This window comes from Podarcis liolepis, assembly GCF_965112155.1.
Source record: "Podarcis liolepis genome assembly, chromosome: 2".
NCBI lineage: Eukaryota > Metazoa > Chordata > Lepidosauria > Squamata > Lacertidae > Podarcis > Podarcis liolepis.
The window spans coordinates 76327293-76354931 of record NC_139555.1 but is presented as its reverse complement, the minus strand read 5'-3'; the positions used below and the strand labels follow the sequence as shown (position 1 = coordinate 76354931).

At 42.3% G+C, this 27639-nt stretch overlaps 2 protein-coding genes across 3 annotated transcripts in view; one reads left to right on the top strand and one right to left on the bottom strand.

The window, feature by feature from the left end:
• Positions 1-712: 712 nt before the first annotated feature.
• On the top strand, positions 713-3386 carry TREX1 (three prime repair exonuclease 1). Its single transcript, XM_083489528.1, has 2 exons — positions 713-870; positions 1844-3386. The coding sequence occupies exon 2, from the start codon at positions 1852-1854 to the stop codon at positions 2857-2859; it is 1008 nt and encodes a 335-aa protein (XP_083345654.1). The 5' UTR covers positions 713-870; positions 1844-1851; the 3' UTR covers positions 2860-3386.
• A 2625-nt stretch (positions 3387-6011) lies between these two features.
• Positions 6012-27639, bottom strand: part of SHISA5 (shisa family member 5) — a 37902-nt gene continuing 16274 nt past the window's right edge. Inside the window, exons 3-6 of one of the 2 annotated variants that reach the window (XM_083489054.1) lie at positions 26531-26596; positions 11154-11269; positions 10184-10405; positions 6012-8808 (exon numbers count right to left, since the gene is read on the bottom strand). In XM_083489054.1, coding sequence (XP_083345180.1) covers positions 8747-8808; positions 10184-10405; positions 11154-11269; positions 26531-26596 — 466 coding nt within the window. In that variant the 3' untranslated portion in view covers positions 6012-8746. Of the gene's footprint in view, positions 8809-10183; positions 10406-11153; positions 11270-24254; positions 24415-26530; positions 26597-27639 lie in introns of those variants that run through there. The other variant, XM_083489055.1, reaches the window with a different exon arrangement.

Here is a 27639-nt window from a genome sequence, read left to right as displayed (position 1 = left end):
GACAAGAGTGCCTGACGTGCTCTGGTCCAAAGGGTCACGAAGAGTCGGACACGACTAAACGACTAAACAACAACAACATGTTGATAATATTTTAAATGTGGAACAGGAGCAAACCAACCTGTTTCGGGAAGCTTTTAATGTTTGATGTATTATAGTATTTTAATATTCTTTTGGAAGCCGCCCAGAGTGGCTGGGGAAGCCCAGCCAGATGGGCGGGGTATAAATAATATATTATTATTATTATTATTATTATTATTATTATTATTATTATTATTATTTCTGTCTCCTGTTATCCTTTTTCTATTAGCATGAGCCACAATCGACTAAAAAGTGGTCTCAGTGTCATTTTGGAGAAAGCCTGCTTCTTGGCTAGTGCCTGCTGCTTAGAAAGTTTGGGCAGTTTCTACAATTGTTCTCTTATTACTCTACCATGAATGTAAGCAAGCCCCTTTTGTTATCTGTATAAACTTGTTTGTGGCTAGTTATTTTGTCTATGGATTTGAGAACAACCTGCTTGCTTTCCTCTTGCAGTTTTTTTCAGTGACAGTTATTGCTGATCCTCTTTTTCAAGCCAAAACAGATTATAAACAGTACGGTATCCGGACAAAGCTAGATGCTGCAGTAACATGCACAGATTTAAACATGGTTCTTTTTCCACGGGCTCCAAAGCTTTGTGAGATCCTGATTTGCTGACTGTGGCTAGGGAGGAGCTGAGCTTGGGCTTTCGGTTTCATCCGGAACTTTGGGAGCGGCTTTCCAACGCCTAATGGCAGATCAAAATAAAATAAAAATCCTAAAGGGGTGAAGGAGGCGCTGGACTGGAGAGAAGGTCTCCATCGCGGAAGGCTGCCTGCGCGCCATTCTACTCCAGTATGTATTTTAAACAGGAGGCTCCGAGTCCGAGCGCTTGCAAAACGGAAAGGGAAATACTGTTTCGTCCCGCAGCTGTTCTTGAATTTAGGGGTTAAGGTCGTAATAAGGCGAGGTCGTAAAGGGAAAATGGTGGGACGAGCTTGGCCGCCCTAACATTTTCCTCCTTTGCGAGTGCCGTTTGCGCAACCCAAAACGCGGCAATGCGGGCACATCGCCTCCCTTTCCCGTCAGTGGCGCCTGCAGGAGGACGGCGCCATTTTCTTGGGTTCATAGATAGGATTCCCAAGCATTTACACGGCGAATGCGGCCACGCTTCGCGTGGGGTTGGGAGCCGCTTTGCTCCCTTCCTGGCCCTCCGCCACAGGAAGACGAACTCGGGCCTCTGCTGCGTTGCTCAGCTCCCGGGAGAGGAAAGGCTGTTTCCAGACAGGGCGCCCTCGTGACTGCGCTGTGGAGCCACCTGCCCTTGAGGCGCCCGGAGATCTGTCTCAGGAGAAAACACGGACTTCTCTCCAGGGTCGAGAAGGAAGCTCTCCCGTCTAGTTCGAGGGCAGAGTGGGCGCTTGGTGCCCGCATCCCAGACAGACCCCTACATCGGTGTGATAGAGGCCTTCTTGCCCCCCAATAGGAAGGCTTATGCAGCCTTCCTCAGCTGTGATTTCTGCATTGCAGGGGATTGGGCTAGATTGTTCTTGGGGGTCCCTTCCAAGGATTCTGATTTTACGAAGCGCAGCTCCTTTGCGAAGCGGTGCAAGGGGGTCGGCAGTGTAGCCCGAATGACCTGAGCATGGGGCTTCTTCGCGTATATCTGTGGCTTGCCGCTGTGTGTCTACTTCATTTATTAAAGCATTTTGGCCACACTGAGAGGGTGAAAGGAACGGTAACTACGGGCATAGTGTTAACATGAGATCTATACATTGCATTGGCCATCTTGTGCCTTTCCCAAATTTTCACTGTTCTTTCTTCCTAGACCTGAGAATGTGGCCAACATCTGCGACTCCCTCCAAACCCATTGAGACATTTGTTTTTATGGACCTGGAAGCAACAGGCTTACCACCCTCACAGCCTAAAATTGCAGAAATGTGCCTGTTTGCTGTGTCTAGACATTCCTTGGAGAATCCTCAATACAGCAACCCTCCCTCAAAACCACTACCTCTCTTACCACGGTTAGCAGATAAGCTGTCGGTTTGCATTAATCCAGGCAAGCTGTTCACCCCGGCAGCAAGTTCCATTACAGGACTGACGAATGAAGCGTTTGCCATGAACAGAAAGCAAACCTTTAACTTGCATCTTTTGCACATGATTGTGGCCTTCTTCAGACGGCAGCACCCACCAATCTGTTTGGTAGCACACAACGGCTATGGTTATGATTTTCCTTTGCTGAAAGCTGAACTTTCTGCGCTGGGTCACTTAGCCCTTGATGAAATCTATTGTGCAGATACTATTAAAGCCATGAAAGCCTTGGACAGCGAGAACAACCAGCTTCAGCAGTTTGCATACCAACCTAGCGCACCTGGCAGCAGGAAAAAATATGCTCTTCGTGACTTGTATTTTAAATTCTACAGAGAATATCCTCCGAACAGTCACAATGCAGAAGGAGATGTCATTGCACTAATAAACATCTTTCAACAACGTGCCAGCGATCTTATGTGCTGGATGGATTCAAATGCAATTCCATTTAATTCCATTAGAGCCATGTACAAGGAAAATGAGAGATACGCTTCCTTTTCAAAAACACCTGGAAACATTCAACCACCCCACTCCAGTCACTTACAGATGCAGTCGCGGCAAAGGGTAGCAGCAACTACTTCACGCTGGCCTTTTCCAGAAGGTGGTGAACCAGCAGATAAGAATTATATTCCACTAAGCCATAGAAGTACTGATAAATTTTTCATAATTCCTGATGAAATTAAGAGTGTTCAGGGTATTTTGATTCTGTTTCTTGGGCTAGTAGTCATGTGGGTTGCAGTTAAATACCCTGTTTAATTTAAGAATATGCATTGGATTTTGTATATTATAAGTTGCAAGCTGCAAAAATGTGTTTCCACCAGCTCTGGTTCTTATTTTCTCCCTCCATTTAGATCTTCTATAACCCCTATTTTAGAACAGGGGCATTGGTTTCCAGTTTGTTTCTCGGCCCAATTCAAGGTGCTCACACTGGTGTTTAAAGCCTCAAATGATTCAGGTTCCAAATATCTGCCTCCTTTTGTACCGAGCCTCTTATGTGCTGAGATCAGCAGAGAAGGTCCTCTTGGTAGTTCCTCTGCCCTTTCAGGGAAGGCATTCTTTGTGGTGGCCCCTAAGCTGTGGAACTCCCTTCGCACAGAGATGCTTCCGGCACTTTCATTATACTGTTTTTGGAGAATGCTGAGGTTTGAGGTTTATGTTCTTAGGATGCACTTTATTTTTATGGCTATTGTTTTAAACTGTTTTTAATACTATGTTTCAATGGTGTAACCTGCTCTGGGATCTTAGGGTAAAGGGTGGATAATAAATTAATATTATTTTGGTGATTCTTGCCGTTATTATTTTGTTGGTGTCTTCAAGGGCTGTGATTTTCCCCCTCTTTTTTTTACAAGCCATTCTGCACAATGTAAAAATTGAAAGGATAAAATAAATTTTAAAAATTGTGTAAGAACTCTAAATGTCGGAGTACACTGGTATATATGTGAAAAAGCCAATTTTCATTATGGGAAAGGCCTAAAATTCCAGAGAGATGAAGGTGGGTAAAAACAGCCATCTTCCTTTCCATTAAAAAAAAATGCTAAAAAACTCAAGTGGTTGAGGAAAGCGGTTCAGAGTCTTGCTGTCATTTTTAAGTATTTCCTAGAATCTTGACTCTGGAAAGTTCCATATCGCCTTGGGAAGTGCCCAAAGCTAAAGCTTAGGCATAAAGAGCAAGGTTGTAGTTTTTATTTGCTGACTTCACTTTAGAACAGAAGCGGGGAATATCTCACCCATGGTCTTCCACATTTGACCCAACCAGGCCATTTTGGGCAAGCCACACCCACCCTACAAGATATACCCCACATACCAGATGTGTGACATGACTCTTCTTTTTCTTCTTCTTTGGCAATCACTTGTAGCTGAGTAAGATTGTCTTCCATAAATACGGTTTTAACAATGAGTCCGTAAGTGACTGTGGAGGCCAATTCTGGATCCACACGTTCTTCCACAGTAGAGACATTGGTTTCTGGGCAGGAGTTGATCACAGTGTGTATTTGCCAAGCGTGCCTTCCTCTTAGCATGTTTCTCCCTTGCGTCCTGAGTTCGAGTGTCTTCGAAGCCCATGACACCTTTGGTAAAGGCTGTTCTCCAATTGGAGCGCTCACAGGCCAGTGTTTCCCAGTTGTCTGTGTTTATACTACATTTTTAAAGATTTGCCTTGTGACTTGAATAGCAGGATCTTAAAGTGATGGGTCGTGGGAGTGTGGAAAAAACCTCCCATCTTAGCAGTAGTTTCAATGGAAACTGCTTCCCTCCACTCCCAGCATTGCTGTTTGAACCTCTGGATTTAAAGAGATTTAAAGAGCAGCATAGACATGTTTGCAAAAGGGCTTTCAAAAGGGCTTTCAAAACAACCCAGCACTGCTCATATTGTAGGTCTGCCAAGGGTGGGGAGATAAAGATTTGTCCCATTGTCCAGCAAAGGTTCCCCAAGTTAGGTTGATCAATGAGATACTTTCACAAGGTGTATTTACCATAGTGAAAGCAAGAATGCTAATGCCTTCTTCATGTTTGACCTCTAACCTAAACAAGTCAATCCAGATAGAACTTGATTTGATCTACTTAGATCCCTGGAGGAAGCCCTGTTTGAGGCACTGCTGCCACTGCCAGTCACACTAGATATTTTTATGAGTTAGAACCTCACACTAAAAACTTATGCTCTATTTGCAGACTGTTCATTTCACTCATCACCTTTAGTGGAAACTTAGACCCAATGGTAAATTTAGGACCCCTCCTGTACCTCCACAGAACTCTAGATCAGTATCCCTCTTTGCTTTAGACGAGACATGGCCAAACTTGGTCCTCCAGATATTTTGGGACTACAATTCCCATCATCCCTAGCTAATGACCAGTGGTCAGGGATGATGGGAATTGTAGCCCCAAAACATCTGGAGGGTGAAGTTTGGCCATGCCTGCTTTAGACAAAGCCTTCATAGGTAACCGAGCCCATCAGTGTTTGTACAGACTTCGTGAAATCTGCCCTAGAATGTTCCACCCTTAGCTTGACTCCCTCTTTACCACAGTGCTCCATACCTCCCCTTCAATCTTTGTTATTTTGTGTTTAGGTGGGAACCTAATATTTCCAAGTCTCTATTGCCAGCCAAAGACAGCTTGTATTGCATAAAGCAGAGTAGCCAACATGGTGCCCTTCAGAGGTTGCTGCGCTCCAAATCCCCATTGTCCCTGTCCATTGGCCATGTTGGCTGGAGCTGACAGGTGTTGGGAGCCCATCAACATCTTGAGGACAGCACATTGCACACGTTTGGCATAAAGCTTCAGGGGCCAGCAGGGCTCCTCTGGCCCCCAATTCACTATCACAGACTGCCCCAGTGGTTTGACACCCAAAATAATCTGCAAACACATTAGGGTTGTGCAATGCTTTGAGAGCTGTATCTTCTTATATGGAAAAAAGGTAAGGCTTTCACCATGCAGCCCCCAGTGGAGTGTTTATAGTGCCGCATCACATTCCTGGATTTGCATGAAGCTGGTATAGGGTTTGGGGATTAAAAGAGAAGGCAGGTTATACAACACCAAGGGAATGAGAAGTTGTGTTTGAAGCAGCAGTTTGTGCAAAGCAGGGATGATGAGAATGCACAAAAGGAGGGGGACAAGGCATGGACATGGCGTGAATGTAAAAATGGGTGCAAAGCAGGGGTGCAGAATAGAAGAGAGTAGTGGCTTCAGAAATGGGCTTTGGAAAGTGAAAAGCGAGTTTAGATGGCAGGAGCTTAACCAGCAGAACAAGCAGGGGCACAGCCCTTACTCTCTTCATATTGTCACTGTTTGGGTTTGGATTCTTTTCAGTTAGTGCAATTAATTTTCTCTGGGTCAGAACTACTGTCTTTTACATGCAGGGAGTTGAACACTATTTTTCTAATACTAGCAGAATTGAACAAATAATGCAAAGTGAGTACGTTTTGACAATATATTTATTATAAAAAGCTGCAAACATGCCAATCCTTTTGAATTGTCTTGTTTACTATAAGCAACATACAAATCAGGATTAGTTTTTTAAAAAAAGAATATCAAAAAGAATTGCATTGTATATTGATATATAGTACACTGACTACAATAACGCAGTTTGAAAAGTCTGTGAAAGGCACTTCCAAAGTTCACAATAAAAAAGTAAACACTGAAAATCTACAATATGAAGCTGAAATTCAATTTCCCTTCTGCTTCAGTAAACAACTTTTTTATTAAATTGACATATATAACACACACAGTATTTCACAGGCCACAATTTCCCCCTCAGATACTCACATATAAGCACTATTGAGTTAAACAAGACTCGTGTAACAGCAGGATTGCAAATAATGAAATACTTGTTGTATGTAAGCAAACACTCGAATTCTGCTCATAGATACACACTGGTGTCATCATGTGACTATGTGAGCTGAGATTTCACAGGTCACAATGGAACAGGAATTACTCATGATGTTGATATTTAATGATCATAGACAGTTTCTTCCTAACCCTCACTCCCATCAAACTCTACCTAATACTGGGGAGGAAGGTTAAAAACACACAAGATACTGTCTCATGACCATGGCAAAGTGATGGCAGTCAACAGAGCTATGCTTTGTGATACAATCACTTATGTGGAAGTGTGGACAGGGTTTCAATCCATGCTGGCACAATGGTGAATTAAGATAACTCTGATGCTTTTCCTGAAGGAGGTAGAGAAAGACACACTTTTCAGCAGTTTGTTACTATACACCCAGAAAGAAAAAGTAGAGCTTAACACAGCACATGGAAATCAATATCTATATAGCCTTCCTAACATCCCCAATTATCACCATAAGACAGGACTTTTCCCCATTACAAGTCACGGTAAGGAAATGTAGTCAATGCTAGTTTCTATAACTTTTCATTTTACATTAGTAGAATGTAGACCATATGCAATCTCATGAAGAGAGAGGTCTATGCCTACATAACATGATCCACGTTGCAATCCTATGCACATTCCCTCAAAAGCAAGTCAATGGGCTTACTCCTAGGTTAAGGGTACATGATTGCCGCCTTAGTCATTTTACCAGAAAATTCTTGAATAGGAAAACGCAACAGAAAGAACTATATAAAGACATTTAAGAAGGCACCAAGATCACAGTAGCACTCCTCAAAGCATTGGTTGCTCACACAGAGAAATGCAGGGACTCCAACTTATAAGTACATAGGAGCAATCCGCAATGAGAAACTGCAGCTCCAAAAACAGGTTGCCTCCTCTTCACATTTCTCTTTTACAGCGAAAGCAATTCTGACAGTGGTTTGTGGTGGTTTTGGTACATGGATAGATGCAGGCAGGTACAGAAACCCATTAAGAGCGGGAAGCAAATTTCTGTTAGTCTATTTAAGGTGCAATCCTATAGTACCTGGGAGTAAAAAGCCCATTGCTCTCCAGGAGACTTACTTCCAAGGATGTATGGAGAGTACTGCACTGTTAAGCAGCTTCAAATAAAGAAAATAAATGGTTCTGAAGGGGCATTAGAATGATTTACAGAGAAAATAACAGGCAACTAGCCATGTTGGCTATATTACCTCCAGCATCAGAGACAGTATACCTCAGAATACCAGTTCCTGCACTATCATGAGTGGGAGAATACTACTGTGGCTTGTGGGCTTCCCATAGGCATTTGGTTGGCTACAGAAAACAAAACGCTGTGCTAGACAAGTCTTTGGTCTGATGCTGTAGGGTTTTCCTTATGAGCATGCTCAGTACCCATGGAATGTTGAATTGCCAGACAGGAAAAATAATGAAAAGGAGAGGCAGGGTGGAATGCCTAAGCTTCCTTATACATGGAGGAAGGCATGTTTGGCTGGCACTCTCAACAGGAACATTAGGATCAGAACAGGAGAATACAATATTTATGTATTTATATCCAGCTCTTCTACTAAGCCTACTAAGCCTAACATTGTACTGCAGGTCTGACATGTTAAGATGATTAATGATCTCATGCAACCATGTTCATGCAGTGGTACAGTACTTTTGGTTGTTGTTGTCGTTTTGAGGAAAGGGGAAACTGGAATATTAGACAGAGGAAAGTTACCTATGAACCTGACATGCTTGAAATTAAAACTGTGAAAGCATAATGGAGCAAATGACTATGCAATTACTGCACAAATACAGAAAAGTTTTCTTTAACAACTTACACTATTTCTTGCCAAAAAACCAAAACATTCTACTCAGTACTATTTCTCTTACTTCTGTTCATTAGATTTTACTTTGCAATAGTTAACTGGAAAAAGTATATCCAGTTTTTACACTGATTTTGTTGAGGTACACCTCTCATTTTATAAGCATTAACAATTACTGGCAAAATCATGGTAGCAGACACTTGTTGCTACTCGTCTTATCAACGACTCCGTTTCACTAGACTTCAAATTATTGTATGGCATATCCATGACTCCTACTCCGAAGTTGTCTTTTTAAGACACTATCAACAATTTAAATTGAGATATAGGAAAACAAATCCAGGTGATAGATCTTTTTTTTTCTTCTTGTGGTGTTCAAGGTATTAAAAAGCAAACAAACACTGTCAGGACTTCTACCCCACCTGCATCCGAGTAGTATTTTTAGAAAGTATGCCACAATATAGATTCTGTTTGAAAAGGCTTCTGCACAGATACAGAGCAGTAAATCCATTTGAAGTTAATGCTTTGGAGGATCCATGTATGCTGGGTTATAAGGTGGCTGAACCGCAGGAGCTCCAGCTGTAAAACAAGACAACATTTTAAATATATATTTTATAAATACTATACTTTCTCCTGGGTTGATTACGAGCACTCTCAGAGAATCTACTGATTTGTGAGCTCAAGAAGGACTTCCAGCCTCATCAGTAAAATCTTCAAAGCAGATTGTATCACGGCTTTTAAAAGTTCTTTTCCATTAAAGGAGAACATATCTCTTAAAAAGAAATTCAAGCAGGGTCTCTTATGACAAAACTGACTCTGTCCTTACATGCTTTTAAGGGTAACCCAAAGCTGAGTTTCAGTACAGGTATACTGCTCAGTGTGATTAGATTCCTGACCAATCTATAAAATGAGGACAGGATTGTACATTTGGGCTCTGCTGCTATGGAATGACTAAGATGGCAGCATATCAGACTGAGGGATGCCACAGTCAGTGGCGTAGCTAGCCACTTGGGTGCCTGGTACAGGGGCGTGTCGTGCAGCCGGGGGCGGGGTGAGCCACCCATGGGGTAGGGCAAGCCTCTCCAATGCTTGGAGCCTCTCCCCCGCCTCCCCCTCAGCTGTAGGGCGGCTGAGGGAGAGGCAGTAAGCAGACGCAACTCCCACACTGCTGTTTTAGGCAGCGTGGAACCTGCAGGTGCCTAAGCTACCATGTCACTCCTAAAAAGTTTTGTGAGCCCATTTTTTATTTTTATTTTTAAAAACTCATTTTATCACACACACCCTCGGTGACGACACCCGGGGTGGACCGCATCCCCTGTGCTCCCCTTCCTCCGCCACTGGCCACAGTTGCTCCAGTATGGCATGATGCCAGCATATTTGATACCACCAGTACAACAGGCAAAAACTGACAAACTTGGCAGTTTAATGGTACAGAAACGTGCTTCAGTTAGGATCCTAAGTTTGCTCAGAGGTCACCATCACCAGGAAATTTGGTGTAATATAATGCCAGGAAAGGTTATACAGTAATAAAGACAACTTTTTATAGAAGTCAGCAGAGAATCTAAGATAATTGCCTGCCCCTGCCCCCTCGCCACATAAAAGGATAAGATTCCAATTAACTCTGCAGCCAACGATAGCATAATACAGTAAGTATACAAGCCCCAATCAAGGATCACCAATCTCAGATATTAAATAGCACATCAAGGGGCACATTGTTGTCCTCATGTCAAGAAATCTTGGGAGCATGGAATGAGAACTTGGTTGGTGGAAACCTTGATGAAATAGCAAAGAACTAGAAAAAATAAGCTAAGAAGTAGAATGAGCATATTAATGGTTCACGTCCTCCCTCTCAGAAACCTTGTATTTGCTCCACTTCAAGGCTCCAGATAAAAACACCTGCAGCTGAGGGTGTAAGACAAAGCACCACGTTCTTCTCAACAGATTCTCTCCTTACCTGCCATGGTTTCATGGTAGGGTGGTGGTCCTGCAGGCTGTGTGGGGTAAGGTGGAGGGTACTGTGTTGGGTAGGGTGCTACTGGCATCCCCTGCTGCGGTTGCACTGGCAGAGGATTATATCCTTGATACATCCCTACAGGGTAACCTTGTGGTGGCATCCCAGGCTGCTGAGGATATGGCACCTGCACCACAGTTGTGGCTGTAGTTGTGGTCACGACAGCTGTAAGACATGGGAAGAGTGCCAGGGAGGCAATCAGCACATGAAGGAAGATGTTAAATTTCTAAACAATCCCTTTGCTCCCTGTTTTTTCATTTTTTGTAAACTCAACTGCCACCAACTGCATTCTAAAGCTATTCTGACTACATTCCTGAGGTGAACAGCGATGAAGCTTACCCTCCCCTCACACACAAATTTCTTAGTCCTCCTAAGAGACACAAACAGACACGACACAGGGTTGAATCCCGCTAAGTCACTGGGCATGTGGAATGACTTCTGCAAGCACATCAGAACTTATCCTCCTTTTGCACTCCCTGCCCTGCAGCACCCCAAATCTGCTCCAGGGGTTGAGGAAACCCCAGAGCAGATTTGACAGGAGGGGAGGGGAGAGGAAGTTCAGTTGTGCTTGCAGAAAATGTTCTGAACATACTACAGTTTAGCTGAACTCAGCCTGCATATTAGATTTACTTTACAAAATCATGGCTATTTGGTTGTTCAGATATTTAGACAATTCCTACCATACCTGTTTTTTGGCATCAAGTCCAAAATGCTGCTGAGGTAAACAAGCTCTTGATCTCAGATGTGTCTAAATAACATGAATTGCTTTCTGCAAGCTATATCCCAAAATTACGCATGACATTAGACAGCACTATATTTTAAAAAAGAGTTTATGAGCCATGAATAATTTCTTGTTAGAACAGCCTTCTTTCTTTCTTTACTAAGAGGAGGTAAAAAAATAAACAATACTTACGCCGTGGTTGTCTTCGGCATGCTTTATACAGGCAGCAACATGAACAGGTGAAGCAGAAAATGATGGTCACCACAAACAGTACGAATATGGAAACACCAACAGCTATGACAGTCCCGCTGTAAGAGGAAAAGACACATTTGAAAACTAAGGTGTCTATCAAAACAGGAGGCAATCGTCAGTTATAACCGAAAACACTGATAAATCACACAGTTATCCTTTGTTCATCAAATATTTGATCTAATTTGTTATATTTAGAAAAGAAATGCATAAAAATAACATTCAGTGTGCAAACAAGCAAGGTTTATCATATGGATTATGTCAAATAAAAAAATGAGGATTAAAAATTCAGTACTATGATCTAGAAGTGTTCTTTCACGAAGGGGCATAGTCATACCAAAGAAAGAAAAAGCAGCAGAGAGGCATATATAGATGCATCATGTGTATCAGTATATCTGAAGGAGCATCTCCACCCCCATCATTCAACCCGGACACAGAGGTCCAGCACGGAGGGCCTTCTGGTGGTTCCCTCGCTGAGAGAAGTGCGGTTACAGGGAACCAGGCAGAGGGCCTTCTCAGTAGTGGCGTCTGCCCTGTGGAACACCCTCCCGTCAGATATCAAAGAAATACCGTATTTTTCGCTCTATAAGACGCACCAGACCATAAGACGAACCTAGTTTTTGGAGGAGGAAAACAAGAAAAAAAAAATCTGAATCTCAGAAGCCAGAACAACAAGAGGGATCACTGCGCAGTGAAAGCAGTGATCCCTCTTGCTGTTCTGGCTTCTGGGATAGCTGCGCAGCCTGCATTCGCACCATAAGACGCACACACATTTCCCCTTGCTTTTTAGGAGGGAAAAAAGTGAGTCTTATAGAGCAAAAAATACGGTAAACAACTATCTGATGTTTAGAAGACATCTGAAGCAGTGGCGTAGCGCGGGGGGTGCCAGGGGTGCCGGCCGCACCGGGCGCAACATCTGGGGGGGCGCGCTCGCTGCCTCCGGAGTCGCCGAAGGGCCTCGGGCGCAGGCTGTAGCGGAGCCGCATGTCTCGCGGAACCGCCGAGCTGTGCGCGCGTCCGGGCTGAAGGCGCCCGGCAGGCAGCGGCTCTCAGCGCTCGCCGCGGAGGACGCGCCAGGCAGCTCCTCTTCACAGCCCCGCCTCCGCCGGTGCTGCTGCAGCTGCTGGGCAGTTGCATTTTCCTCGCCTCTCTGCCCCCCTCCTCCTCCGGGCAAGCGGCGTCGTTTGGGCGGCAGCGCCAGCGGCAACTCGCGGGTTAGGGGGGACGCAAATTACTTGCCTTGCCCCGGGTGCTGAGAACTCACGCTACGCCGCTGATCTGAAGGCAGCCCTGTTTAGGGAAGTTTTTAATGACTGAGGTTTTAATGTATTTTTAATCTTTTGTTGGAAGCCACGTAGAGTGGCTGGGGAAAGAGGGTATAAATAAATTATTATTATTAATTATTATTATTATTAATGAGTGGATGAGTAGGTACACACTGAGTTGGGGTGCTTGGTCACACTGGCATGCACATGGCTACATGTATGTCATCAAGTTGACCATCCCTGTGTGCGCAAGTCACTTGGCTTCCAAATGTCATCAATCTTTAGCAGTATGCATTAACCTAGACTTGCCAAGAACAAATCTTTAGCTCTGCTCCTTTTCTGTGCTGGACCTACTATGCATAGGGTGATCATTAGACCAGGCCACAAGACCACCACTGCTTGGCATTTGTTCAGTACTGATAGTGTGCTGAGCACACTAAGGTAACATAGTTCCTGCCCAGAGGTCTTACAATCCACAGTAGAAGGGCAATTCAGGGATGGGGAAACTACAATGCAGGTGGGTGGGTGGCCCCTGGTCTCCTTTTATGTAACCCTTGACACCTCCTGAACAGTGTTTGAAACTCCCATTGTTCTAGGCACATTTTGTGATAGGGGATTTCATTAGCGTGAGCAGTTTCTGAGGTCCGGGTGCAGTTCTGTGCCTAAGATTTCAGATTAAAACTGCAGAGTGGAAGGAAAGAAGGATCTTTTTCTGCCTCCTCACTTCCAGTTACTCTCTGAAGACTGAAGAAGAGACCCTCTAAAGAATATTAGGGGGGTGTGCAGGGGAAGGACTAGACCATGTGAAAAATGAACTTAATATTTTCGCTGCAATTCATTCATTTTCAGCTTTGTATTCTTGTTATAAAAAAGTGTGCCTAGACGTACTTCTGTTTCTAACGCTGCTCCGGAAGCTTTCCCATTCTTCCATCCCATCCATTTCCCCCTTCCAGTTCCTTTCCGTTTTTTTGTGGTTTTTCAAAGTGTTCCTCCCTCAGTATATGCCATTTCAGAACAATTTCGTTTTAATAATAATAATAATAATAATAATAATAATAATAATAATAATAATTTATATCCCGCCCTCCCCAGCCGAAGCTGGGCTCAGATCAGCTAACAACAGTAAAATAATACCGCATTCTAAAATCAATTCATTATAAAATCAGTTCAAATCAAATTGATGGCAACCATTGGGCTAGAGTTCTGTGAAGAATTACCAAAGGCTGTGCCTTGGCCAAAGGCCTGGTGGAACAGCTCTGTCTTGCAGGTCCTGTGGAAAGATGTCAAGTCCCGCAGGGCCCTAGTCTCTTGTGACAGATAAACTGATTTCTTTTTTTATTCTTTTTTACTTCTCCTCCTGTTTGTATGGCTTGGAGAAAAGAAGTATTTTCCCCACCTGTCCAAGAAAAAGTTTAGTAGGCTTCTGCCATATGTGTGTGGGTGTGTAGCATCCTGAAGTCAGAAAGTAATTATTTTAATTTGCTTTCTAGAACATTAGCTGTACTGGCTGTTGTATTATTATTATTTTTAATTCTCTGTAGTTATTTGAGACTAACCTCATAAAACCCAGTAAAGCATTCATCTGAGTAGAATTGTACAGGATTAGGAATTCTAATCAGAGGCATACCACAGCTAAACTCGAAGCAGTGTGGTCTTTATTCCACCTTTATCACCACCTTTATGTAACCAGTGAGGAAATGATGACACTGACAGGAGGGGAAAGTTCCTCACCCTTGGGTTAAAGGTTAGGGTAGAGAATCGTAAAAGAAGTTGATCTCGAGGAGAGATGCAGATGAAAAGAGAAGCTGCACCAGGCAAAATCCAAATTGGGCCACCTTCAGCAACCAAGAAGCCTTCATAAATCATGTGCATTGAGCAACTTTTCATAATTTAATTTGTGAATATTTGTTTTTTAGTGCTGACTGTTTTGCACAAATTATTCTGGGTTTTGTATTCATTGGTTAGGAGAAGGAGCACACCAAGGCCTAACTGTAACCACTAGGGAATGGTTTCAACATAGTGATATCATGATAGTGATATCATGATGGAATAATCTCCCCTCTCTTCCTCCCAAGTACTATTCTGGGCATTATCCTGACCCACCTGAGCCAATCTAGGGGACACAAGGGGGGGGGAGGAGAGGAGGGTAAAGTCCAGTTGTGCCAACTTCCACTTGTGGGACCAATTAATTCAGTCCAGCCCTAGGAATCTAGTTCAGTTATCTCTGGCTTTAGTTATTTTAGCAGGAATTGCCCAGGCACATTCAAATTATTTTTTTACTCATAAGGGCAAAAAAATTACATTTTCCCCACATTAAGAAGAATCCATGATAAGAGTTTTACATATCAAACCTCCATTTTAAACTTCTTTCTATTCTTTAAAACGAATCCAACAACAATAAAAAAGCTCCAATGAGGTGGAAACAAAATGGCCACAATGAAACAAAATAAAGCATTTAAGGATTTCACAGTGATACTACATCTTCAGTTGCATGTTTATATTCTGCTCCATGTTTCTGCCAAACATCAGGCCAGTCAGGCTAAAAAATGTTTGTGTTCAACAACATTCAGCCACTGGAAAGCAAAGCACATGCCTCAAGCTGCTATTGCTTCACACACTTCTGATTCCTTTCTCTAGAATGCCTTTTGCATTTCCTAATTCTGCTGGATCTCTCAGCGGCCTTTGATACCATCGACTACTTCTGGACCGTCTAGAGGAGCTGGGAGCACTGTTCCACTCCTTCCTTGTCAGCTACAGTGATAATCTTTCCACTGCATGATGAGAAAACTGAAGGCACACCCAAAATATTTTACGAAGTGCAAGCTAGTATATCTTTGAGACTGCAGCAGCAAGCCATCTGACAACTTCAGTCCTGTACTGACTAATTCCTGAAGCTCATACCAAAATAGGGGTGGGGAGAAACACCCACAGCTTGCATTCATTGAGTGTTCCTTTCCTTAAGTGTGAAAAGCAAGAGCTTACTGGTGTTATGCAAAATTAGACACAATTTACTGTATATGAGCAGCCAAGTGCTGCAGCACGATATAGACTCTTCTGTGAATTGGCAACACCGCCACAAAATGAAATGTCTTCTGCAACCAAGGGCAGGGAGGGAGAATCACACTTATTGGAGGCCATCTTAAACACAGTCCTTGTAACAGCGATTGCAATGCAAGCTGAATCAGGTCTTTCTTCACTTTCAGATGCTGATTTTAGAGGTTAATGCAGTGATTCTTTAATCTACTACCGCCCATCAAGTACACAACATTGCCATATGGCCCCTGCCCCAAACCACCACCACCGCAGCCACCATCATCATCATCGAACTCTAGATGAGGCAACTTGGTAAGAATATATAGATGTTATTTCTAAAAGGTGAAAAAGATAAAACAATCTAACGAGGAGCCAGAGAATATATAGGTGTATTTCTTATGCATGAATATGATACTCAGATCTTAGGTTTAATGAGACCACTGTACCAGACAGTCATTAGCCAACATCACCAACAGACTGCCACCCACCCACTCTATCTCCAGGCAGCAGCACGGTTATTAAAACTGTGAGGGGAAAGAAGGGATGTGGTTGTGGTTGTTTTGTTCAAGCTGTAGGGGAGGAGCTGAGGAAAGTTGTCCCCAGGTGGAAGAGACAGTGGCAGGAAATGAGGTTGGGTGTTTATTGTCTTCAGCTACAAGCAGAGTTAGTGGTCAAACAAACATTATTTCTGATAAAGCCTGGGAGCTTGCACAAGCTGACCTCTCCAGCCAGGCAACAGCGCTGAGTCAGTAGTTTAGGAACTGACCTCTTGGATCATAGCTGCTTCTCTTACAAGGGCCACACACTAGATGTTGAGTTGACAATGCATACATTACAACATCTCAACCAGCAGGGCACCCCCTCCCCAGAATGGCATATGAAGATTTCAGGGTGTGTTCGTGTTTCCAAAAAAACATGTACTCATATGTATATGTCATAATATTTTAATACTTTTGAAAATTCAAATCATATAATTAGGGGAGCCAGGTAATTGGTGGTGAGTTCTGAAAGCTCATACAGAGAAGGAAGAAATGGATTCTCAGAAAAACGCCACCATTTTTTAATAGGCAGTTTTTCAAGAACCTGTTTCTCCCTTGTCTCTGATGATATTAGTGTACCCACTCTGTTGTTTTCTTTCTGGAAGCTCATCAGGTATACTCAGTATCACTGGAGAGCAGGCTTTCCAGTTCTTTGCTGCACAAGCTCCTTAAAGAGCCCGATGAAAAAGTCTAGGATCTGGGGATTTATTCTTAGGGTATGGTGAACAGGAAAAATCAACTGTCCTCTGCTGCTGTTATAACCCATTGCAAAGGAAGAGAAGAGGCTGCTCAAATGCCCCCCACCCCCAAATTTGCAGAACATGCTGGAGGACAGCATGACTCTGGTCAGTAAATCAGGTCAGTCTCAGCAACTCATAACCACACTTTATATAAGGAGAAGCTACAGCTGAATGGTGAAATACATATTTTGCCAAGGCTTAATACCAGGCATCTCTAGTTAATAGGATTGGGTAAACCCCCATCTGAGGCCCAAGAGAGTGAAGCTTCAGGCCAAACCATGCAAACATTAAAATACCATTTTATTTTTGTTAAGACCATGTCCAGCCTTTAATTAACATCCATTTTTTCTTTATAAACATAATAAATAAACAAAATATCAAGGTAAGCAAATAAATAAATAAATAAATAAATAAATAAATAATAGCCAGAGGAGTAATAAATACAATAAAATACTGGTCATAATAAGTTTTTTTTAAAAAAAAAATTTAAAAATATTTTATTAAGGATTTTCTTGTTTTACAGAGGTAGGTGTAACGCCTCATATATTTTCCCCATGTAACATTTTTACAAATCTGTTTCATTTGTTGAGGCATTAGAGGGAGAAGGAAAAAAAAGAAAAAAGAAAGGGGGGTGGAGGGAGGGGAGATGGATGGGGGTGGGGTCGGGTGGCGGTGTTTCTATTATGCTTAATGTATTTAGAGTTTGGTGTCAGTGTTGCTTGTGTTGTTCACTTGTGTTTCTTTGGTGATGAGAGAGGTTGGGGTTGGCCTAGGGTGTGATTGTTTGTTTGTGATTGGCTGTGGTGATCTTTGTTTTCGTGTGTGAGTGAGGTGGGTGGGTGTTTTGGATCAGGTTAGCCATATTGATTTGTATGCTGTTGGTGGATTTTTGTCATTGTCCTGTTGGGCTGTGTATGTGATAAAGGGGAGCCATACCAGGGTGAAGGTGTCTTCTTCTGTTTGTCCCCATGTCAGTTTCAGTTTATTAGTTAATTTTTCTAGTAGGGCTGTTTCCCATAGTATTTGGTACCATTGGTCCATGCTTACTCCTGACAGGTCTCTCCAGTGTCTGGTTATGGTGTTTCTGGCTGCTGAGAGCAGGTGGGTTATGAGTTCTTTGTGGTGTAAATGGGCATTGTTGTCTTGGAAGATGTTTAGTAGGGCCAATTCTGGGGTGATGTCTATTACTTGCTTAGTTATTTTACATATTTCTTGTATGGCTGTTGTCCAGAATAGTTGGATTTTGGGACACTCCCACCACATGTGGAGGTATGTGCCTGTGGAGGTGCACCCTCTCCAGTATTTTGGTGAGGTTCCTGGGTGTATTAGCGCTAGTTTCCTTGGTGTTAGGTACCACCTGTAGGTGAGTTTCAGTGTGAGTTCTTTTCTTTTCGTTGATATGGATTTAAAGGGGGGTTTAGACCACATTCTGTTGCATTGAGATAATAAGCTTTTTTAAAAGCACAAAATATATTCCATAGTGGAATACAAGGTTCATATTTATACAAAACATATCAATCATGAGTACTTAAAGGTGTCTTTGCATGAAACGTGCAGGTTCTTTTTAAAAAAAGAATTTTGCTTCAGCTGGTGTGGGTGGGAAGGCGAGGCTGATAATTAATGGGATCACACAGCTGAAGCAAAATGCTTTGAACACTCCTTTTCCTTTGTACACAATAAGGAGAACGGTTTCCCACTTTCTGCTTCTGACTATACAGTAGTAGAATGCATTCCTTGCCCCTCTCCCATGCACTTTGGACACAAACCAAAAATTATTTCCCCAGTGGCTGCCTGTGTGCTCAGTTTCTCCCATACTGCCTTGCTCTTTGGTGTTGTTCTGTCCCAGAATATAGTCTAGCGTTGCCTTTCTGAGCCGTCCAAATTTGCTACCCTAAGCTTCTGCATGAGGTGCTTGCACTGTTGGGCCAGCCCTGTGGGCAGGTAACTAAACTAAATAAAGTAAAGATGGGTAATGTCCATGAAGCCACAGTTACCATTTGTGGATACTAAATAGTTGCATGTGATCATTTTATTCTTTATAGCATCAGTAGAAAGCGATCTGGACTGATATCCTCTGGCCATACAGTTGCATTCTATTCAGTATTAAAGGCTGAATCTATTCCTGACTTGGTTAACTGCTTGTTGATATTCTGCAGTATTTCCTGGAACATCACTGGATGTAGCAGTTCCCAGGAATAGGTTTAATTAGGATTGTGCAGAAAGGTGTTTATGACATATCTTAATATCCGCCCCCCCCCCGAGCAACAGATTGCCATTACATAACACGTACATGGGGAAATAACTTTACTAGTTTTGAATTGAGAATCAGACCCATTGAGTTAGGTGTTTTTTAAACAAATGAGATGCATTTGACAATGACAGTGAATTATTTATGTTTAATAATAATAATAATACCTTTATTGTCAATGTACAACCTGGGTACAATGAAATTAACTGAGCCCCCCCCCCCACAAACACTCAATCTCATTGCTCTTTGTGTCCTTGTCGCACAACACACCAACCCTGAAAGTCAGTTGCACTATATTATTTTCCGTTCAGCAGCTTAACAGCCCACGGATAGAAACTGTTTTTTAGCCTGTTGGTATGACTGATTATACTTCTATATCTCCTGCCCAAGGGTAGAAGATTAAAGAGGTGCTGGCCGGGGTGTGCATTATCCCTGAAAAATTTTCTCGCTCTCCTAGGAAACAATCCCTTGCGATGTCATTTAGTGGGCTCAGGGGACAGCCCATGATATCATGTGCTGTGTTCAGCACCCTCTGTAAAGACTTTCTGTCCGTGACTGTCAAGCCAACGTACCACACTGTGATACAATATGAGAGGACACTTTCTATTGTGGACCGGTAGAAGGAGGTCATCAACTGTTGTTTAACATTGTTCTTTCGCAAGACCCTGAGAAAATGGAGTCTCTGTTGGGCCTTCCTAACCACCTGAGTTATATTGTTTTTCCAAGTGAGGTCTTCACTAAGGTAAACTTCCAGGAATTTAAAGGAAGAGACTCTCTCCACACAACCCACCCTAATATACAACAGGGCTAGTTCCCCTCTCTTCCTTCGAAAGTCAAACATCATCTCCTTTGTCTTGCTAATATTTAGGTGCAAGTTATTCTCTAAGCACCATGTAGATACTTTTTGAACCTCCCCCTGTACGCTGATTTATCTCCACCTGTAATAGACCCATTATGGTAGTATCATCAGCAAACTTAATAATTACAGTGGATGGATCAGATGAAATACAGTCATATGTAGACAATGAGTACAGGTAGGACTCAGCACACATCCCTGTGGGGTGCCAGTGCTGAGCTTCAGGGAGGTAGATGTAACAGGCACAATCCTCACTCAGAAAGTCTTTAATCCAATCACAGAAGGTAGACGAAAGGTCTAGTTCCATCAGCTTTTTGATAATAATGTCCGGAAGGATGGTATTAAAAGCCGAGCTATAATCAATAAACAACATTCTAACATAATTCCCTGGTCTCTCCAGATTGTTTTACCTGAATACAGCAGCTGCAATGTGCAGATGCAGACTTGGAGTCCCTTGTGCCATTGGCAAAAAGCTGTATCGGCGCATACCCCCCCCCCCCAAGGTAACAATCACCTTTGTGCTGCTGTGCGAGAAGGACAGGGAGTTTCTACCATGTTTGATCTTGCCACAATAGCAGCAGTGCATCGCCACAGACACATGCATCATACACTCCATAGTCTGATATGTGATTTTTGTGCCCCTGGTTGGGGGGGGGCAGTTTTGCCAACCGCTAGTTGCAACTCTGGCAACATGTTACCTTAGCATCCCACCCACCACCAGGAGAGAAGTCAACAGTTTGTGCTGAACCCGCCTCCTCCTCCAGGTAGAGGTGAGAGAGATTTCTGTCTGGGGGGAAATGGAGAGCCCCTGAAAGCCAGTTTAAACAATGGTGAGCTACATGGATGGACTGGGTTTAAAGGCAGCTTTCTAGAGCCTGACTCTAAAATGCAAACGACTATGGCTGCAATCCTAACCCCACTTACCTGGGAGTAAGCCAGAATTGTTATTCTGTACACTTTTTATATCAATTGCAGAACAACTGGATAATCTTCTTAAAATGCACCTGTACTGCTAGGGGCCTCAAGCTATGCATGTTCCATGCATAGTTTAGCAATTTGAACTTTGGATCCTGGGCATCCGAAAAGAGCCACGTATTCTTTAGACAGCACTCCTGAGCACACTAATTTGAAAACCTTATTTAAATCAATGGGACTTACTTCTGAATAAAGAGGGGTAGGGGCGTGCTGCAACAGCTGGAGTTTGGCTATCTTTCCACAATACATGAGCCCTCACAAGTCAAGCTATTAACTCTCTAGGTAGCCTATGCATTATAGTGGCCTACTTTAATTTACAATAGTACAGACTTACGCAAGAATTGAGTTTATTACAAAATGTGCTGTAATAGTATATATATTACAGCAGAACAACAACAACACTGTTTTTTTATTTCTACTCCACACACCTGACTGGGTTGCCCCAGCCACTCTGGGTGACTTCCAGAATAGTTACGGGGCAGCTACTGGGGTATTTTTCAGTTACAGGGCATGGTGCAGCTCTGCAGCACGATGGGAAGGAAATCCTTCAGCAAATGCATTTCTCACACCCTGCACAAGATTACCACGTTCTTAGAGCTCATAGACCCAAAGGCACCTGGTCCTGCAAAAACTCTGATAAGAGTTTGTGGGCTCCCACCTGCTCCCTTTTCCACCACTATGCACTTAAAGCTGACATAATTTGTATGCAAAGGATAAGCTAGGTGCAAGATTCCTTACTAGGGGATATAGCATGGAGGTCCTGTGATATAGCAATGCCTTGGCCTGCTCTGGTGCTATGTACCTGGTTTGGTATATATTGCAGTGGAGGGGCTCCATGAGTGTACTAATTTTTGGAGACCAAAAGTGGGCTCTGATGTTACCACATGCTAGTTCCACTGATGCACACAGGTGTTCATACACTGCCTTTTGCATGCAGAACCCAGAGGCTAGGTTGTGTCCAGTGCCCACAGTGTTTTTTTTGCAGATGATCAGCACTCTCAATCCAAGTTTTTATTGGCAATAATACCGTTTGGAAGTGTCCTGTGAGCTATAGTATATGTTGCAATGCAGTCACATGTAATATTAGCTTGCCGGCAGTCTCTCCGTTACAAAAATATCTGCATATTTTTTACTTGATTTTTTTAATTTTTATACCGCTTCATATATTTAAAATATCTTTAAGCAGCATACAGAAAACTAAAGGAACCACAGACAACTTAAAATATTACACAAATACACACCTACATATAAAAATGTTACATTAGTAGCAATATCTATCAATCATCTAGCTATCTCAATTCATTTCCCTTCCTTCCTTCCTTCCTTCCTTCCTTCCTTCCTTCCTTCCTTCCTTCCTTCCTCCTTCCTTTCAGCCTCTGGGTTCACACCCAGGGTCCAAACAAACTCTCAGCTCACCCACAGAAGTCTCAAAATGAGAAGAGGTCCTGGAAAGAGGGGACATCACCCTAAGTCTCCCATTCTAGACTTGTTTTTATGAGCAATCAACTGCACTCTCAACACCCAGTTCCAGGTGCAGGTGGTTTGTTGAGTTTTGCAGGGGGTCCGAAGAATGGGAAGAGGCCCCCCCTGCCACTTAACAGCTCCTTCTTCACCCTTTGTCCTCGGCTCCTCCAGCTGCTATTTGATTTATGTTATTAAATTCATTAACATGGTACATATAATTCTACCCTTAGGATGCCTTCCTACAAACTATTGCAATATAAATGTAATGCACATTTTTTGTTTAAGAAAAGACCAAGGTTTAAGGAATGGAGGCTGGGACTTTGGAACCTAAGAAGAGCACTGCTGGCTTAGACCAAAGGCCTATCTAGTCCAGCCTTCTGTTCCCAATCAGATGCCCACTGGGAAATAACTGCCCACAAGCAGGAAATAACTGCAACGGCACTATTTATCCCATCAAAATTATTTACTTATTTAAACTATTTCTGCGCCACCTTCACCACCGTACAATCATAGGGCAGTGTACAAAATGCTGAACACAAGCCAATATTTATTTCTAAAGCCCATTTAAACACTAAATTAAATGCTGCAGCAACACACAGTGGAACAAAAAATTGCTTTTCCCCACTTTTGGTATAATACAGGAAGTGGTGGTGGTGGTGAGAATCAGTTTTTACTTGTTGCAAGAAACGTGAGCCCCAGATGGCTTTGAGAGTCCAGGGAGGCTCATGTGGCACCAACACTGTCAGCTTGTAGGTGCCAGGCAAAGTCCATCCTATTCTCTTGGGGAATTTGGACCTTGGCATGGTTTGATTTTCTGGCGTGTTCTTGATGTTCATCTTTTGGTTGCGTGGGATATTTTCCTAGGTTTCCTGGTTATTTGTGGATGGCCACTTTTAGCACCATGCACGGCTTTGCTGTTTTTATTGCACTTTTAATTTGCTGCATGTAACTTTGAGACTCTTCTTGTAAGTTACGGAAATAATAAATAATAACAATAAAGGAAAACCAAAAACGATGTTAAGGTAACAACAGGTACCATAGGCTGACCTCAATTAACTACACCTTCTCACCTCCAAAAGCCTGAAAGACTTGCCCCCTGAAAGACTATAATGTTTTGGCAATACTGTAGGCCCCTCAGCAAGGAAATCAATCCACAGTTTTGGAGCTACCACGAAAAAGTTTCTACTGCAGGCCCCCACACTCTGCCATTCAAAACCTTTCAGATAACTCAGTGTAGCCCCCAAATTTATTTACTATTAACAACAAGAATAAATCCATTATTGCTACAATTCCTTTTAAGATGATGGAATCCGTGTTTATTAACCTGAATATATATATGCTTCTCTGCTTAGATTCATTACTACCACAAAGTTAAATGGTTTTGCCATTCAAAACATTTCAGTTTTATTTAAGTAAAATAGTTCAAAAGCTGTAATATTCGAACAGTAAAGCGGAAACAACTTCTTGCATGAAGGATTAAAAAGACATTTTCTTTTTTTATTTAAACATTGTTTCATTTCAGTGAACTGCATCAGCTTCAGTGAAAAGTTCCATGAAAGCTTTAGTAAAATCAATTCCAAACGGGTTTTTTTGAGAAAAGGGGAAGCGACAAGCTGCTAAGGAGTGATTCATTGTTTCCGTTCAGTTAATACATCTGCCTTACATGCTCAATGGATAAGAATAAGAATTACACAGGTTGAAATTATCTCTTTTGGAAGTTAATGTACATACCACACTGCTCCCATGAAGTTACTTGCTTTTACATATGGCTGGCTAAAACCTTAAATAAGAAGGATTAATTGATAGGCACCATCCCTGTACATTCTTGCAATTACATAATCTAAAGCTATGTAGGCTATTCCCCAATGTTTGCCCATTTTTAACATGAGACAATATGCTTGCAGACAGAACAAGCAAAGCTTACCCCATTTTTGTTCTCAGCAAAGGCTTTTAACCCAAATTCTCTCTCTCTCTCTCTCTCTCTCAAGTCCTCTAGTTTCTTTTGACTCAGAAACGAAACTGGCTGCTTTCTTGCAGATGTACTGAAGCCTGGTGGATATGTGCTGTTTCGTTGTCAGTGACATCAGCAGGAAAGCATAGCAGGCTTCCTTGGTCACACCTACTTTTGCTCAAAAAAGCCTTCTTAAAGGTACAGAGCGTTGCTTTTCACCCTGAACCACAGAACAATATAAGGCACAACTGAGTCATCCTAAACTGCCCAATGGCTTCAATGCATTCTGCTCAAGCTTTTTGTATAACTGGAAATCCAGCAATTCTGAAATGTAGCCATATTCTCTGTGCCTGCCCTCAGATTGTGAAATTCCATCCCCCAAAAAGCTACATCTAGCCTATTTATTCTACAGATGCTATTAGATGCTGAAGACACCCCTCTTTATCCTAGTCTTTGAGATTACACACAAAATTTAAACTGGAAAATTATTTGGCTTCTTGTTTAAATTACATTACTGTATTATTAACTTTATTTTATCTAATTTTAAAATTATATGATTCTACTGTTGTAATCTGCCCTTGGGCCTAATAGTGAAGGGTGGAAAGAAATCCTATGATATATAAATAAATGTTATATTTATTGATTTAATTTATAAAAGTATTTCTATACCACCATAGCACCTATTATCAGGGTGATATACAATGTTTTTTTAAAAAGCCATTTTAAAAATAAAAATACATACTGTATATCATTAAGGCAGGCATGGCCAAACTCTGCCCTCCAGATGTTTTGGGACTACAATCCCCAACATCCCTGACCACTGGTCCTGTTAGCTAGGGATGATGGGAGTTGTAGACCCAAAACATCTGGAGGGCCAAGTTTGGCCATGCCTGCATTAAGGTGACTGATTACTAAAACTAAGAACTAAAACTGGAAGATTTCATATGTTCATTTTAATATGGGTGGAAATTGCCACTTTGTTGTTCTTGAAAGCATGAAACTAACACCCAACAAGAAATAGTTACGGCTTGTAAAAAGTTTGCTTCTCAGCATGAAATGTCACTTATTATAAGGATTTTCCCCACTCCAGGATTTAGTTTTCACCTTCAACAGAAAAAGACAACATTGAAGAGTAGTTATGACACTTTGCAACACAGTGGTATCTTGGGTTACATACGCTTCAGGTTACATACACTTCAGGTTACACACTCCGCTAACCCAGAAATAGTGCTTCAGGTTAAGAACTTTGCTTCAGGATGAGAACAGAAATCGTGCTCCGGCAGCGCGGCAGCAGCAGGAGGCCCCATTAGCTAAAGTTGTGCTTCAGGTTAAGAACAGTTTCAGGTTAAGAACGGACCTCCAGAACAAGTCAAATACTTAACCCGAGGTACCACTGTATATCAGAAGAGTCTAAGGGCTTGGTAGACAAATGCCAACACAAAACTGGTTCATGAAGAAGAAGAAGAAGAAGAAGAAGAAGAAGAAGAAGAAGAAGAAGAAGAAGAAGAAGAGTAGTAGTAGTAGTAGTAGTAGTAGTAGTTTGGATTTGATATCCCGCTTTATCACTACCCGAAGGAGTCTCAAAGCAGCTAACATTCTCCTTTCCCTTCCTCCCCCACAACAAACACTCTGTGAGGTGAGTGGGGCTGAGAGACTTCAGAGAAGTGTGACTAGCCCAAGGTCACCCAGCAGCTGCATGTGGAGGAGCAGAGACGCGAACCCGGTTCACCAGATTACGAGACTACCGCTCTTAACCACTACACCACACTGGCTCTCACAAGACTGTCATTTACATGAATCTGAGAGTTCATGACCACCAACTTATGCCAGCATCATGCTACATGAATTTAAAGAGAGTATTCCACAACAAGTAGTCTTAAGATTTCTAATTGTGGCTACAGGTATATTGAAACTCCATAAACATGCACCCTGTGAACACAGCTTTTTACATATGCCATGAAGCATGGCTTTCTAATGTAACACATGATAAGAATTTTGTAGATTTGGCAAATCCACACCATGATCAACTCCCACCCGGAAACCAATGTCCCCACTGTGGAAGGACGTGTGGATCCAGAATTGGCCACCACAATCACTTTATGGACTCATTGTTAAAACCATGTTTATGGAAGACAATCTTACTTGGCTACGAGTGAGCACCAAAGAAAAGAATGATAAGAATACATACAATTGCATGTATCACAGATATTACGTTAGTTAAATGTGTGTACATAAAACCACTTATTTACCTGGGTTGAGAGTCGAAGCCAAAGTCGTTTGATTTGTACATCTCTGAGCTGAGATCTGGATCCGAGCTGTAGTATAAAAACAAATGTAAGACTTTAATGTTTAGCAATAATTTCATCCTATGTAGCTATTCTTTACAATGTTATTCACGTGGCGTTAATATCTAGTGCAGGGAAGTCATACATGGAGAACTGTGCTTCTCAGCTATAAAGGGGAGCTTTTTCCATTGAAAATAGAGATAATTAGCCGGGAGCCTAAGATGAGTGAAAGTTTCCCAATCCTTTCCTCCCTCCAGTGCCTCTCAAACATCTGTGAAGGGTTAGACCTCCTGAGCAAAGTGGAATTGGGCCCAGGGAACTGCTGGGAGAATGGGAATGACCCTAAATTGAGTAAATAACCTTTTTCCTGTAAACCTCCTTCCATTCACTTGGGATTCAAGCCACTGTGTTTAAGATGCACCTTTAAATGCTGAAGCACCCCATGTATACTAAATTTTATCCCTAAATGCAAAACAAAACAAGATTGTTTACATTTACCTCTAACCCCCAACACCATGGTAAGTCAAGCAGCAAGCCAGGTAACTAAAACATCACAGTAAGATACTAAAAGGCCCATAAAAGGTTTGCCTAATTAGAATATTCTTCATCTGGTGGTAGAACATTAGAAGAGAGAAAGCCAAACAAACCTTCCACAGGAGAGAAATATGCAGCTGGTATGCAGCTGTCCCCACAAAAAAGAGCCACGAAAAAGGCTCTCACACATTCCAAACAACCTAGCAGTCACCCGCAACCCGACAGAGGGAAGGGCACCCTTCTTCTCAGTTCTTAAGCGTGTGGGGAAATTACATGGGAGGAGACAGCACTTCAGGACCCAAGCCATTTAGGGATTTATAAGTAATAACTAACATTTTGAATTATGTCTGGAGCTGTGTTTGTAATAACCAATGCAAAAGTTCTAAAATGGGTGCAATATACACATGAAGCTCTGTTCCTGTGTGCACCAGAGTTGCCGCATTCTGAACTAAATGGAATCTTCAAAGGCCCTGTACAATAGCCTACAGTCTTGCTGTAACCAAGCATGTGTCACTATGATTTGGTCTGGCCTTACCAGA